The sequence below is a fragment of the Mizuhopecten yessoensis genome, unplaced genomic scaffold (assembly GCF_002113885.1).
Source record: "Mizuhopecten yessoensis strain PY_sf001 unplaced genomic scaffold, ASM211388v2 scaffold4373_2, whole genome shotgun sequence".
Lineage (NCBI taxonomy): Eukaryota > Metazoa > Mollusca > Bivalvia > Pectinida > Pectinidae > Mizuhopecten > Mizuhopecten yessoensis.
In genome coordinates this window covers 908,187-922,532 of record NW_018405514.1, presented here as the reverse complement: position 1 = coordinate 922,532, position 14,346 = coordinate 908,187, and the positions used below count along the sequence as shown (strand labels likewise).

Below are 14,346 nucleotides of genomic sequence, written 5' to 3'. Positions count from 1 at the left end.
ATGTTTATATCTAGGATACAATGTTATGTCTAGGATACAATGTTTATATCTAGGATACAGTGTGTATATCTAGGATACAATGTTTATATCTAGGATACAATATTAATATCTAGAATACAATGTTTATGTCTAGGATACAATGTTTATATCTAGAATACAATGTTTAGATCTAGGATACAATGTGTATATCTAGGATTCAATGTGTATATCTCGGATACAATGTGTATATCTAGGTTTAATTTTTATATCTAGGATACAATGTTTATTTCTAGGATACAATGTTTGAATCTAGGATGCAGTGGTAATATCTAGGACACAGTGCTAATATCTAGGGCACAGTGTTAATATGTAGGATACAATGTTTATATCTAGGATACAATGTTTATATCTAGGATACAATGTTTATATCTAGGATACAATGTTTATATCTAGGATACAATGTTTATATCTAGAATACAATGTTTATATCTAGGATACAATGTTTATATCTAGGATACTATGTTTATATCTAGGATACTATGTTTATATCTAGGATACAATGTTTATATCTAGGATACTATGTTTATATCTAGGATACAATATTAATATCTAGGATACAATATTAATATCTAGGATACTATGTTTATATCTAGGATACAATGTTAATATCTAGGATACAATATTAATATATAGGATACACTGTTTATATATAGGATACAATGTTTATATCTAGGATACAATGTGTATGTATTGGATACAATGTGTATGTATAGGATACAATGTTTATATCTAGGATACAATGTTTATATCTAGGATACTATGTGTATGTATAGGATACACTGTTGTCAGGTATTCTAGTACTTTTATCCAGCCACTCGCTGTCGGTTATTCTATTATTCAGCTCCTGGTTGTCCGATTTGACTTTTATTCAGCCACTAGCTGTCGGTGTTGTACTATCACGCTCCTAGTCCGGTTGTTCTACTATCCAGCCACTAGCTGTCGGTGTTGTACTATCACGCTCCTAGTCCGGTTGTTCTACTATCCAGCCACTAGCTGTCGGTGTTGTACTATCACGCTCCTAGTTGTCCGGTTGTTCTACTATCCAGCCACTAGCTGTCGGTTATTCTACTATCCAGACTCCTGTTGTCTGGTTGTACATCTATTTAGCCACTAGTTGTCCGGTTGTCTCTCTTATTAGTCAGTACTTCAAGTAATCACTTTTACTAAAGGTCAGGTCGGAGTATCATGCCTTCATTGTAAGGATATTTATATATTGTGGTTAACAGACTTTTAGCTAGCCAGACTTTGGGGAAGCTCTACAATGATACTAGTTATATCGATTTTACTGTCGCCATCATCCATTACGTATTTTTGAAATGAAATAACACACAGAAGCATAAATTTTATGGAAAATATTTTATTCTCTTGGGAAATTTATATGAATCTTATTTGACATAATGTTATATATTTGTACGCTGAGTGTTCATAACATATCGATATTTATATACTGTATTATATATATTAGCATTGATGCCATTCGTATCCCTGTAGACACGGTCTGGCTGGGTTACGGCAAACACAAACAGGATTGAGCAAATGAACTTCGATCTGCAAATTGAATGTTAAAACTTTATTATTTTAAATCCAGAAAAAAATACACATCTGTTATATGTGCCATAGTGTCTATGTCAGGTGATTGTGCATTACAATGCCCCTCGAGCTGTTAAACAATTAACTTATTGATATTTGACATTGCACACCTGTGTTTTGTGTCAGTCGTATGGAAGCAAATACAAGTCGTGATATAAGCTTCATTTCTGTCCCAATGGACCTGTGGATGAGGCAGACGTTCGCTCTCCTGCTGAAAAGGGATATCAACAACACTAATGCTTATTGTCCATGTCAATGGTGTGACTGCTTGCACAGATAGTGGGTGATGACGATATCTATCATAGTTATGGCGATTATGTTGGTTGTATATTGGGATGGTGGGCGGTTAAAGGTGATGATGAAAGTAATACTGGTGGTTGGGATTTGGTGGAATGAAATAGCAGGGCGTGGCAGTGGAGTAGTCAAAGGCGCTGTTAGGGTTCATGAAAGTAGGGGCCTGGGGTACCCTTTTTGACACTGATTTTGAGTTCAAGTTCTTTATTAACTTTAAGTCTTACGACTTATCAGTGTATATGTGGTGATGATAACAGTTTTTATGGAAGTAAGTGCTGGTTGAGGCCATGGTGGTAAGTGTCGTGGTGTTTACGGTGGTGTTGGTCTAAAAACAAAACAACGTTTAAAATGTTGATTGATTGAGATGATGTTTTTTGTTGGTGGTGGTGGTACTGGCTATGACGATGGTGGTGATGCTGATGATGTTTTCGGTGGCGATAGGGACGATTGTTGGTAGTGGTAGTGGTGGAGGTGTTGGTGGCGTGTGCTGAAATTTGGTGGTAATAGTGGTGGTGGTTTGGGTGGTGATGCCGGTTTTTGTTGGTGTTGGTGCTAGCCATTGCGTTGGTAGTGGTGGTAGTGGTTGAGATGGTGGTGGGGACGGTATTGGTAGTGGAGGTGACGTGCTTTGTTGGTGTTGGTGCTGTCTGTTGTGGCGGTGGGGTTGATGGTGACGGTTTTTGTTGGTGAGATGATGAACATAAAAGGATACCATTAACAGTGTATACATGAAGGCAAGAATGCGATCATGTTATTACTGCATCAGGTATATCAGGTACGGTTCATTGTATCACTGTGTTGAGATCCATGTTCAGGTGGCGAGTTGTATAGGGGTAACACACAGTATGGACACGCATTTTCACCACTTCTGCTCAGAACCACTTCGATGTTACAGTTGTGTTCACAAAAAGAACAAACACATTTGAGGTTGGTCTATAACGGTGGAAGCTAGGTATGAAAACAATTATGCACATGGACGGTACATTTAAGGTAGGACTCATAACTTGATGTAGGTTAGCTTTAAAATGTGTGCACTTGTTGTTCGACGTGGATGTCCTCTAAAGCATGTATTTCACACAGTCTCGCTGAGGATGAAAGTTGAAAACCAGTACAACTTCACTATCTCGATGTATGGTTTAGATATGAATTGTCTGTATTTGCGAAACTGCTTCACCTTCGACATTGTTTTAACAAGCTTCACTGTCTTTCCTTCAGTTGTCCATGTCTCTCTCGAAGGCAGCAAACTCGAGCATGTAGCGAATATACTGGCCTAGAGCTGCAACAGCCACAGTGGTCCGGTGGCACAGACACCCGTGATCCAGGAGGCGCTCCTCTCGCTTGGTCCGGATACGAGGCTCTGTCCCGCGGTACTCTACAATGGACAAATGTACTTATTTACACACGTTTGTATCGAATTCAGCAATATCTTGTAGAGAGAATATTGTCATAATAAATATATACATACACGACAAATTGCATGCCAGCCACTAATTTCAATGCTGGCTTATCCAATGTGTCATTATTTCATTGCTTTGTTGGGAACAGTCAACACTAACGTCAGAGATACATTAAATATGGACGGTCTAGAGGCAACCGTCTCTAGGTATCCACGGCTCCGAGAAGTAGTTACAGTTCCCAAAACAACTACAATATAATGGCCTCCTCTCGTTCCACTGCCTAATAAAAACTGCTGATAAAAAAAAATCAAATCTGTGAAACCAAACACTACTTTATGTTTTAACAAACGCCCTCTGTCGATCGTAGTCTCCTAAACTCCCCCTGGTGTGCCGACCTGGAAATCTGACGAGAAGATAAGCACATATTAAACCGTCAACTTTGAAAAATCTACCAAATAACGTCAAATACCTGGTACATGTAAAACAAGACCTTGAACGTAAAAGTTACAATTGCAAAACCAGGATTTAATTTCCTATGAAATTGATAAAAATATGAGTTATGGATTTCAATTAATAATTTACAAGTTCAGTTCAGGTATGGAAGTGTCATGTATGAAAGTGGCTAGCCACAACCATTACGTTTTATGTCCAAAAAGTCAGCGATCTCTACGGGTGATAGGCTCAGAATGACTTTCCGAAGATGACGGTACTTATGGAAGTGAGAACCATCATGATATTTTTCCACGTGTATGCATTTATTTATTTCAATTGCCCTTATTTTCAACTTTTGTATTTCCAATTATAATTAAACGATTGTACATGATAGGTTTTGTATTTTTCCGAATTTTGTATTTCTATTTTTGTAAAATACAATTTTCAAATATCAGTTTCTGTTTATCTGAATTTTGCATTTTATTGTTTTGTAATCTTTAATCCTATTTTTCTATTCTTGTATATTTCAATCGATATGAAATACAATTTAGGAGTTTTTATCCATATTTTTTCCTCTATTTAACTCTCAATCGTATGGTTATTACAATGTTAATACATAACAGCCATCTAAATTTTATACAAAGCCATTGGTCATTAAACCCATATATTAACGGAGATATTTAAACAAAAGAGAAGAAAGAAGTTGGAATAAGATTCGGCGTCACATATATACATGTGAGTGTGGATTTAATTTCAATAAAAGAAATGTATAGCTAGTTCACTGCCGGGTACATTGAATGAAATGGCAGACAGAGGGTTGGGGGTACACTATAGGGAATCAATGTAATAGTGGAAATGAATCCAGCTGGTTGTAAGCCTACCATACACGCTTTTCCAATCTCACAGTGAAATAAAACAACATACATATTATATTCATTTAGACATAGTACGTCTAATAAATACTTTTGATAACTCTAAATCATTTTTCATAAATCAATTTTGCCTAAAAGACAAATGCACGACGGTAGTTACATTGGTGATATATTTCAGGACTGTGTTTCAGGTGGTTGGATCGAATGTGCTGTGATAACCATCATCAAGCTGCTAAACAAACGTGATGTATTCACTGCGAAACTGTTATTGCTAAAACATCCGCTAGACCGGGGCCTTCTGGGAAGCGAGCGAGGATTCCATGCCGGACGTCATGAAGACAGCCGAGGTCGGCATGCGGCGGTGTGATTATCCGAGGTGTGGCGCTCGGACTCTTGGGCGGGTCAGTTCGTGGACAGGGTGAGACAGGTCGGTAACGGCTATATTAAACAGTCATTGATTTTGATATTAAATGAGTTATCTGTTTCATATCATCCGCGCCTTACTTGTGTTTACTGCGATAAAGAACATTAGTTATCGAGTTAAAGCGTCTCGCGAGACACGCAGGGCTCGGATGATGATGAAGCGAGCCTAGCTGCGACAGATAAACGTACAGCTCCTCGGGGCTGTAGGGGACGTCAAATTCATATCGATTAACATTAAATACTGACGTAAAACCAGCCATTCGGCTTAGTTGGAGTCATAAGTAGCACTTTATGAGGATGTAAAGGTCTAAACACGCATACTTTTTATTCGAATGGCTCGTTGAATATGAATTTCCGAAGAGTCACATGTTTTCTTCGCTGATATAAAATTTTAGTGTTTTTCTCAATGTTTTTCTTCCGACTCGATATCAATAACCGAATCAATTTAAACCTTTAGTACGTCACACTTAGTTGGATCAAAAGGGCTGTGATGTTAACTTGGTAGTGAACACCTATTGGGTTCATTCAGGAACACATATCTTTATTGACTGATTAGGTGTTGAGTTGATTAGTCGGTACGTCCCCACTTTACTTCAGATTCAGCTTCTCTATCAATAACGGCGACAGACCTGACGGTGACAACACCATGTGGGTCGCCTCGGGACTTCCGTCATATTGTCGGCTGTCTACCGTCCGCCGAGGAGGCAACAGTCTCTCAAACAAGTGTTTGATCGTTCTGTCTTCCAAACTGGTCCCAAGGAAGTCATCAGTCATCTTCCGTTTAGCAAAAACCTTGAGTGTAAACAGTCCTCAGCACGAACTCTGGTCATGTGGGGCGCGGTGGGCTCACGTCGGTGTACAAGATCTGTGTATTACTCTGTTACATTATGACTTATGTTATGACGAACAATTAAAGCTCCAAAAAGTTGAAATGTGATTAATCTGTACGTGTCATTAAAACATGTCTCTCCGAAACCAACACTTCAAACAAGACATCCGAGAAAACATTTAAGCCTTCATTTTAACAAATCAATTATGTTTTTATCCTTTAAGCAATAATCTTTCACTAGTGTCATTCTTCTATATTCTTGAAATAATTAAACATAGTTTGACGCTTTGTTACAACCTAAAAATTTAGTTGTGTCTACTTACCGACATCCGTCTCCCTTACTGGATTCCCTTTGTAACATCCGGTTATTTGGTCCTGCCAACTCAGGATTTTTTCTAGCCAATCAGAGGTAAAGAATTGTCGGTATCCCAGCATTCCACACAAGGCCGCTAAATACAAAACAGGGGAATACATAAAACAAAGAGATACAGCTTACAACCTGGTTCTAAGCGGCTAGGAATACTCATACAAACGTCTTTGTTGTATTTAATATATTTGCGTATATTTCATTAAACTCGATGTTACATGAATCGATTTAATATTTAATAGGATACAACAAACTACTGGGAAAAGACACGTTATACAAGATTGTAAAGAAAACCACGTGTTACAAGATGGTAAAGAAAAACACGATACCAGATTTTACAGAAAATCACATGATACAAGAATGACAGAAAATCCCGTGATACCAAATTGTACAAATAAAACACGTGATATCAAAATGTACAGAAAGTAACCCGATACCAAATTGCACAGAAAACCACGTGAAACCAGAATGTACAGAAAACCTCGTGATACCAGATTGTACAGAAAACCACGTGATACCAGAATGTAGATCATACATTTAGAAGCACGATATGTTTCCGGTGAAGCACACAGTTATTTCGGAAAAACATATATCATTTTGATAAGTTGTCAAAACATACGCTGAGTAGCATAACAGTATAACGCATGTTTGTGGTGATATCAAAGCGGTTTTATTATTATTATTTCTGTATGGAATACTGTCAAAAAACGCTACGTCCCCTGGCAGAATTAGTCTGCTGCAAAGATAGAGCTAACCAATGTTGTACTGCAGCACGTAGACACCTTACAGGTTTTATTGGAACTGTCTAATGTTACCGTTACAGCCTGCAGTCGTCACCCACCTTGCTCCATAAACAGATCCTGTTTGTGCTCGGGGAAGCCCTCCTTAGCAATGATAGTGGCCTCGTTCAGCATATTGGCACAAAAATCGTCATGCATTTTCTCTATGGACTCTTGACCAGCGGCCAAACGTCTCATTTCCATCTCAGCCCCACAACCAAACTAGACAATACATACGTCAATTTATATTTAAAATACACCAACTGTATGCATTAACTACGTTAGGCTTGATTCGTCAGTATCTAACAGCTCAGTAATCGTGTGATTGTCACAGATACCACGGTATCCTTGTGATCTTCCGATACATATAATAAAATGTCTCGTCAGTCCCCTAAGGAGATATCTAGTCATAACATACAAGTTCACCAAAATTATTTTTGGTACTATCTTTCAACTGACATACAAGATTCTAAGTACGTTAAAGACATTTATTATTCTTGTAAGCAGAAAAAAAAAATTGAATTCATAAATATTGCATACTTTAAATAAATCGTGTACTATCTTTCAAAAATTATATTTCCCTTTACTGCATGCTCGATCAAAGATTAGTATGACCTGAGGATGATTCGGTTAGTAGCTAGGTAAAGTAAAAGGTTCGTAAATCTATCTACCTGTCTTCCAATCTGCAGGTAGAATATTTCGTGTGACAGAGAGTAACCGTTGTATAAGGGTGACGTCATGGATTCCCAGCACCTGCTGGAGATGACGCACGTGTTCTTGGTACGTTTCCTTAAAGTAAAATAAACGACATCATCAATGAGAATTAGTGTAAACTATACCGTGACATTTAAGTTGTAAGCCGGTCAGTTTTATTTGTAGAAACCCCGTCTTCATCCTTGCATAGCGTACCGAAAGGTTAATGGTATAGCTGTTTAGGCTTTTACAGTAAATTGGTAATAAATTGATTGCTCAGACGGAGTAAATAGTGAAACGGTGTGATGTTTATACGGCTGTCATATAAGTATAGATCAGAACAGACTAACGACTGGTCAGGTTACACAACGCGACATGACACGTCTACAGATCAAACCGTCTAACCTCCACCAGGAGAGTGACGGCATGAAAGTTCATGAAGTTACTAGATTCTATTCTATTAAGGACATTCACTACTGTTCAACTGTATCAAGTTAACAGGAGCAATAGACAACGGTATATAATACTAGAAATGTATCCCTGTAACATTACGTAATACTGTTTGAAGGACAATTTGCAAGATTTTAACGAGTACGTCGTTGGTTGGTGACTACGTACCGGAAATCACCTGTCCCTTTAAAACCTCTTTGAACATGAACATAGTTTGCTTGAAACTTTGATACCTTCATTCTCTGTTATCTGCATTAACCTTTAAACTAACATACTCTGTACTATTTACACACTTTGTACATGTAATCTACCATGATCAGGATCTCATCGTCTCGTACACAATTTGTAATCAACCATGATGAGGATCTCTTTGTCTATTTACCCAATCTGTATTCAAACATGATCTGGACCTGTTTGTCTATTTACCCACTCTGTAATCAACCATGATCAGGATCGCTTTGTCTATCTACCCACTCTGTTATCAACCATGATCAGAATCTCTTAGTCTATCTACCCACTCTGTAACCAACCATGATCAGGATCTCTTTGTCTATATACCCAGTCCGTAATCGACCATGATCAGGATCTCTTTGTCTATATACCCAGTCTGTTATCAACCATAATCAGGATCTCTTTGTCTATATACCCAGTCTGTTATCAACCATAATCAGGATCTCTTTGTCTATATACCCAGTCTGTTATCAACCATGATCAGGATCTCTCTGTCTATATACCCAGTCTGTAATCAACCAGGATCAGGATCTCTTTGTCTATCTACCCACTCTGTTATCAACCATGATCAGGATCTCTTTGTCTATATACCCAGTCCGTAATCAACCATGATCAGGATCTCTTTGTCTATTTACCCAATCTGTATTCAAACATGATCTGGACCTGTTTGTCTATTTACCCGCTCTGTAATCAACCATGATCAGGTTCTTTTTGTCTATTTACCCACTCTGTTATCAACCATGACCAGAATCTCTTTGTCTATCTACCCACTCTGTTATCAACCATGATCTGGATCTCTTTGTCTATCTACCCACTCTGTTATCAACCATGATCTGGATCTCTTTGTCTATATACCCAGTCTGTTATCAACCATAATCAGGATCTCTTTGTCTATATACCCAGTCCGTAATCGACCATGATCAGGATCTCTTTGTCTATATACCCAGTCCGTAATCAACCATGATCAGGATCTCTTTGTCTATCTACCCACGCTGTTATCAACCATGATCTGGATCTCTTTGTCTATATACCCAGTCTGTTATCAACCATAATCAGGATCTCTTTGTCTATATACCCAGTCCGTAATCGACCATGATCAGGATCTCTTTGTCTATATACCCACTCGGTAATCAACCATGATCAGGATCTCTTTGTCTATCTACCCACGCTGTTATCAACCATGATCTGGATCTCTTTGTCTATATACCCAGTCTGTTATCAACCATAATCAGGATCTCTTTGTCTATATACCCAGTCCGTAATCGACCATGATCAGGATCTCTTTGTCTATATACCCAGTCTGTTATCAACCATAATCAGGATCTCTTTGTCTATATACCCAGTCCGTAATCGACCATGATCAGGATCTCTTTGTCTATATACCCACTCTGTAACCAACCATGATCAGGATCTCTTTGTCTATCTACCCTCTCTGTAATCAACCATGATCAGGATCTCTGTCTCGTACACAATTTGTAATCAACCATGATGAGGATCTCTTTGTCTATTTACCCAATCTGTATTCAACCATGATCTGGACCTGTTTGTATATTTACCCACTCTGTAATCAACCATGATCAGCATCTCTTTGTCTATCTACCCACTCTGGTATCAACCATGATCTGGATCTCGTTGTCTATCTACCCACTCTGTAACCAACCATGATCAGGATCTCTTTGTCTATATACCCACTCTGTAAACAACCATGATCAGGATCTCTTTGTCTATTTTCCCACTCTGTAAGCAACCATGATCAGGATCTCTTTGTCTATATACCCAGTCTGTTATCAACCATAATCAGGATCTCTTTGTCTATATACCCAGTCTGTAGTCAACCATGATCAGGATCTCTTTGTCTATCTACCCCCTCTGTAACCAACCATGATCAGGATCTCTTTGTCTACCTCCCCACTCTGTAATCAACCATGATCAGGATCGCTTTGTCTATATACCCAGTCTATAATCAACCATGATCAGGATCTCTTTGTCTAGCTACCCACTCTGTTATCAACCATGATCTGGATCTCTTTGTCTATATACCCAGTCTGTTATCAACCATAATCAGGATCTCTTTGTCTATATACCCAGTCTGTAGTCAACCATGATCAGGATCTCTTTGTCTATTTACTCACTTTGTAATCAACCATGATCAGGATCTCTTTGTCTATATACCCAGTCTGTTATCAACCATAATCAGGATCTCTTTGTCTATATACCCAGTCCGTAATCGACCATGATCAGGATCTCTTTGTCTATATACCCAGTCTGTTATCAACCATAATCAGGATCTCTTTGTCTATATACCCAGTCTGTTATCAACCATAATCAGGATCTCTTTGTCTATATACCCAGTCTGTAGTCAACCATGATCAGGATCTCTTTGTCTATTTACCCAATCTGTATTCAAACATGATCTGGACCTGTTTGTCTATTTACCCGCTCTGTAATCAACCATGATCAGGATCGCTTTGTCTATCTACCCACTCTGTAATCAACCAGGATCAGGATCTCTTTGTCTATCTACCCACTCTGTAATCAACCATGTTCAGGATCTCTTTGTCTATTTACCCACTCTGTCATCAACCGTGTTCTAGAAATGTTTTTTCCCACCCTTCACAAGCGTGTCTCCCGTTTTAGCCGGGTAAGATCATCTTTTCTCCCACACCTGACAGATTTATCTCCCGTTTTGCCGGTGCTAGATTTATCTGTCTCCGCCCTAGGGTTGAGACGGGGGGATTCCCCTATTCATAACAATGGCATGACGTCACTTCAACAATACAATGACGTCACGTCAACAATCCATCAACAAATTGCCTGTATGTGTTTTGGGTCCATGTTTACCTTTATTTCGCATTAGAATACTGTTAGATATGGGAGAAAAATAATCAATCGCTACTGGTTGTGTAAAAGGCTCGTTCTGGACAAAATCTTAGTCCGAGGGTTGAGATTTCTCTATCTTACACAACCAGTAGCGATAGATTCTATTAGTCATCCCCTAGGGGGAGATAGCCTCGTGCCGATTAGCACGTGTTCAATTGTGACGTCATTAAAATGCGTCATCGGTAATTGTGACGTCATCAAAAGTGAATGACGGTTTGCATACCCCAATTGTGGGTTTTTTTTTCCAAACATGGCAGACTACTGTCGGTTGAGATGTGACTGAAATGATAGGATGGGAGAAAAATAATCATCCCCTACCTTGAGGGTGTCACAGAGAAATCTCCAACCCTCGGGGTGATTCTTTTGGTTGTCTAACCCTCGGCAGAGCCTCGGGTTAGACAACCAAAAAACATCACCCCTCGGGTTGGAGATTTCTCTGTCACACCCTCAGGGCAGGGGAAGATTCTATTAGTCTATCTACCCACTCTGTTATCAACCATGATCTGGATCTCTTTATCTCTTCGCACACTCTGTAATCAACCATGATCTCTTTTATGTTTTTCACACTCTGTAATCAACCATGACCCTTAAACCAGAAAATTGGTTTAGTTTGGTTTAGTATTGCTTAGAGTACTATCTATCGCTATGGTCATTTTAGGACGGCCTCCCATGTGTGTAAGATGCATGCGTCCAGTGTATACGTGTGTGTTTTGGGAGGCTGCGATATGTTCGTGTTTGTCTCCTTGTGATAGCGCGGAAGTGATGTCGACTTTATAGTGCTACTGCACTGAAACATACTGCCGAAGACATCCAGCAGGACACCCCACCCGGTCACATTATACTAACAACGGGCGAACCATTCGTCCCACTCCTAAATTGCTGAGCGTTAAGCAGGAGTAGAAACTACCATTTTTACAGACTATGGTATGTCTCGGACAGGGGACAGAACCCAAAGCCTTCCTCACAGGGACGAACGCTCAACTAAAGGCCAAAAGTGAGGCATTGCCAAGGGAGACATTAGGAAATGAAAGTTGTTTAGAAAGAAGAGAAAAGAAAAAATGCCAAATTCAGTCGCCTGGAACACAGAAAATTGGGGTTTGAATATGTTTTCCACATGTACTTCTACATTTTTCTTTAATTCTGATCAATAACACAAATGTATTATTGACATTTAAATGTATGTTATCAGAAGATTGCGTCACAAAGTGAGTAAGTATATAATGCATATCTACCCGTTTAGATGGCATTCATTGTGTTTATACCAAGAACGAAATTTTGTTATTTCCCGTTTGCAATTAGTCACAAAAACATTTAAGCTACAAAAGTATGTTCATTCGCAGTTCGTATGTCAGAATCAGGGGAGTGCTTATTTTAGTATCGACACAAAGCCGGGATAATTAAACAGACATCCGGAGCCTATAAAGGATTACCGAGAACTTGGTAAAACATATCATAAATCTAGCGACATAATGCTTCGAGTGGATAGCGGTATCACGTCATTACGGTGACACGCCGTTCCACGTGTCGTTTTAGCGCGCCTCAACATTAATGCTATTGCAAAATACCCCACAGCACCTGAAATATATCCTGTAATGCCTGTGTGATAATTCCGTAATGTCATTGTAATATGTCTAGGCCTTACATGCCACGTTGGCCGATAAATCTGTCGAATGTTCACGACACGGCTGACGTCGTTGCGACAACAATAGGATTACACGAACTGAACGCGCCAATACAGTGGGAGCTATACATGTCTATCAGCATTACGTATTCTTCCTGTGAGCGTCCGATTTCGGCCACACCTCGGCATTACAACACGTGAGAATGGTCATGCGTATTTCTAACAAAAATGTTAATCTTCACTAGATGTCATAAGTACGATGGCCGATAGCAGCCGACACAAAACAACTACAATATAAGACATTTATGTACATGTGCACTTTTTAAAAACTGTACATGTACACAATACAACTACAAGTGCTATTAACATTCCTTTAAGGTTCGGATCAACTTGATATTTCACACGTGTCTGATACGGCGGCTAATAAACGACAAGGAAATTACTAGATTCCCCAGATGTCAAACAGTAATAGACGGTCACAAATCAGAGGTATACCAAATATCATAAAATTTGTATGTGATTTTTGGAGTAATGGTTGGAGATAAAACAAAAACATGTAGTTACTTAATTTGTATATAGAACTATAATTTTAACTCAATAACCCAAAATACGTAATTTAAAGTGTTCCATGTGACATATTCACAAGTTTGAAGGCTAAAGCCTTTGGTATAAAACACTAGTTATTTCTCTCAGAACAATCTACATACAACTTTTGTTACAGTAAGTATTATATCATATTTGACTTTAGTACTCAACTATTCACATTGAACAATGCAACGTTCTACTTTATGACTCCAATCCATACATTAGGTAAAGCCCACATAGATATGCATATAACGATGGTTTATGTCTGTTACATTTCTTTCAAATCAAAAATAGGACATAAGACCAATCAACATACAAAGAAAAGATTAAAAAAATCAAACACTGTATAATTACTAATGTCAAACTTTTCTAGTTTATCCATTTTCAGGTAATGAGATTAAGTCGCCTTCAAGCATCAACTAGTGAAATATGTTGTACAGTCTACGTAGCAACACTGTGTGGTGACCTCTATCGCCTCTTTGCTGATTTATGAACATATTTCCTTTCCTTGTCGTTTGGTCTTTAAACTCACCGCCGCGCCGCATCAGGCACGTGTGAAATATCAAGTTGACCCGAACCGTTAAGGAATGTTAATAGCACTTGTAGTTGTATTGTGTACATGTACAATTTTTAAAAAGTGTACATGTACACAAATGTTTTATATTGTAGTTGTTTTGTGTCGGCTGCTATCGGCCATCGTACATAAGTGTTTAAAACAAGCCGTTTTAACACACTTGTGTAAATGACTGAATGTAACATATTAAGTGAGATGCATATTAGATTGTTTTATTTGCACACGTGCAGCTCAAATACATAACAGAATACACGACAACAATGTGGAACGTTTACGGCACATATAGCAGC

At 38.6% G+C, this 14,346-nt stretch overlaps 1 protein-coding gene across 1 annotated transcript in view; it reads right to left on the bottom strand.

Annotated features, from left to right (window-relative positions):
- Positions 1–1,392: 1,392 nt before the first annotated feature.
- Positions 1,393–14,346, bottom strand: part of LOC110448909 (UPF0764 protein C16orf89 homolog) — a 34,548-nt gene continuing 21,594 nt past the window's right edge. Inside the window, exons 4-7 of the mRNA XM_021495412.1 lie at positions 7,694–7,811; positions 7,085–7,244; positions 6,200–6,325; positions 1,393–3,295 (exon numbers count right to left, since the gene is read on the bottom strand). Coding sequence (XP_021351087.1) covers positions 3,135–3,295; positions 6,200–6,325; positions 7,085–7,244; positions 7,694–7,811 — 565 coding nt within the window. The 3' untranslated portion in view covers positions 1,393–3,134. The remainder of the gene's footprint in view (positions 3,296–6,199; positions 6,326–7,084; positions 7,245–7,693; positions 7,812–14,346) is intronic.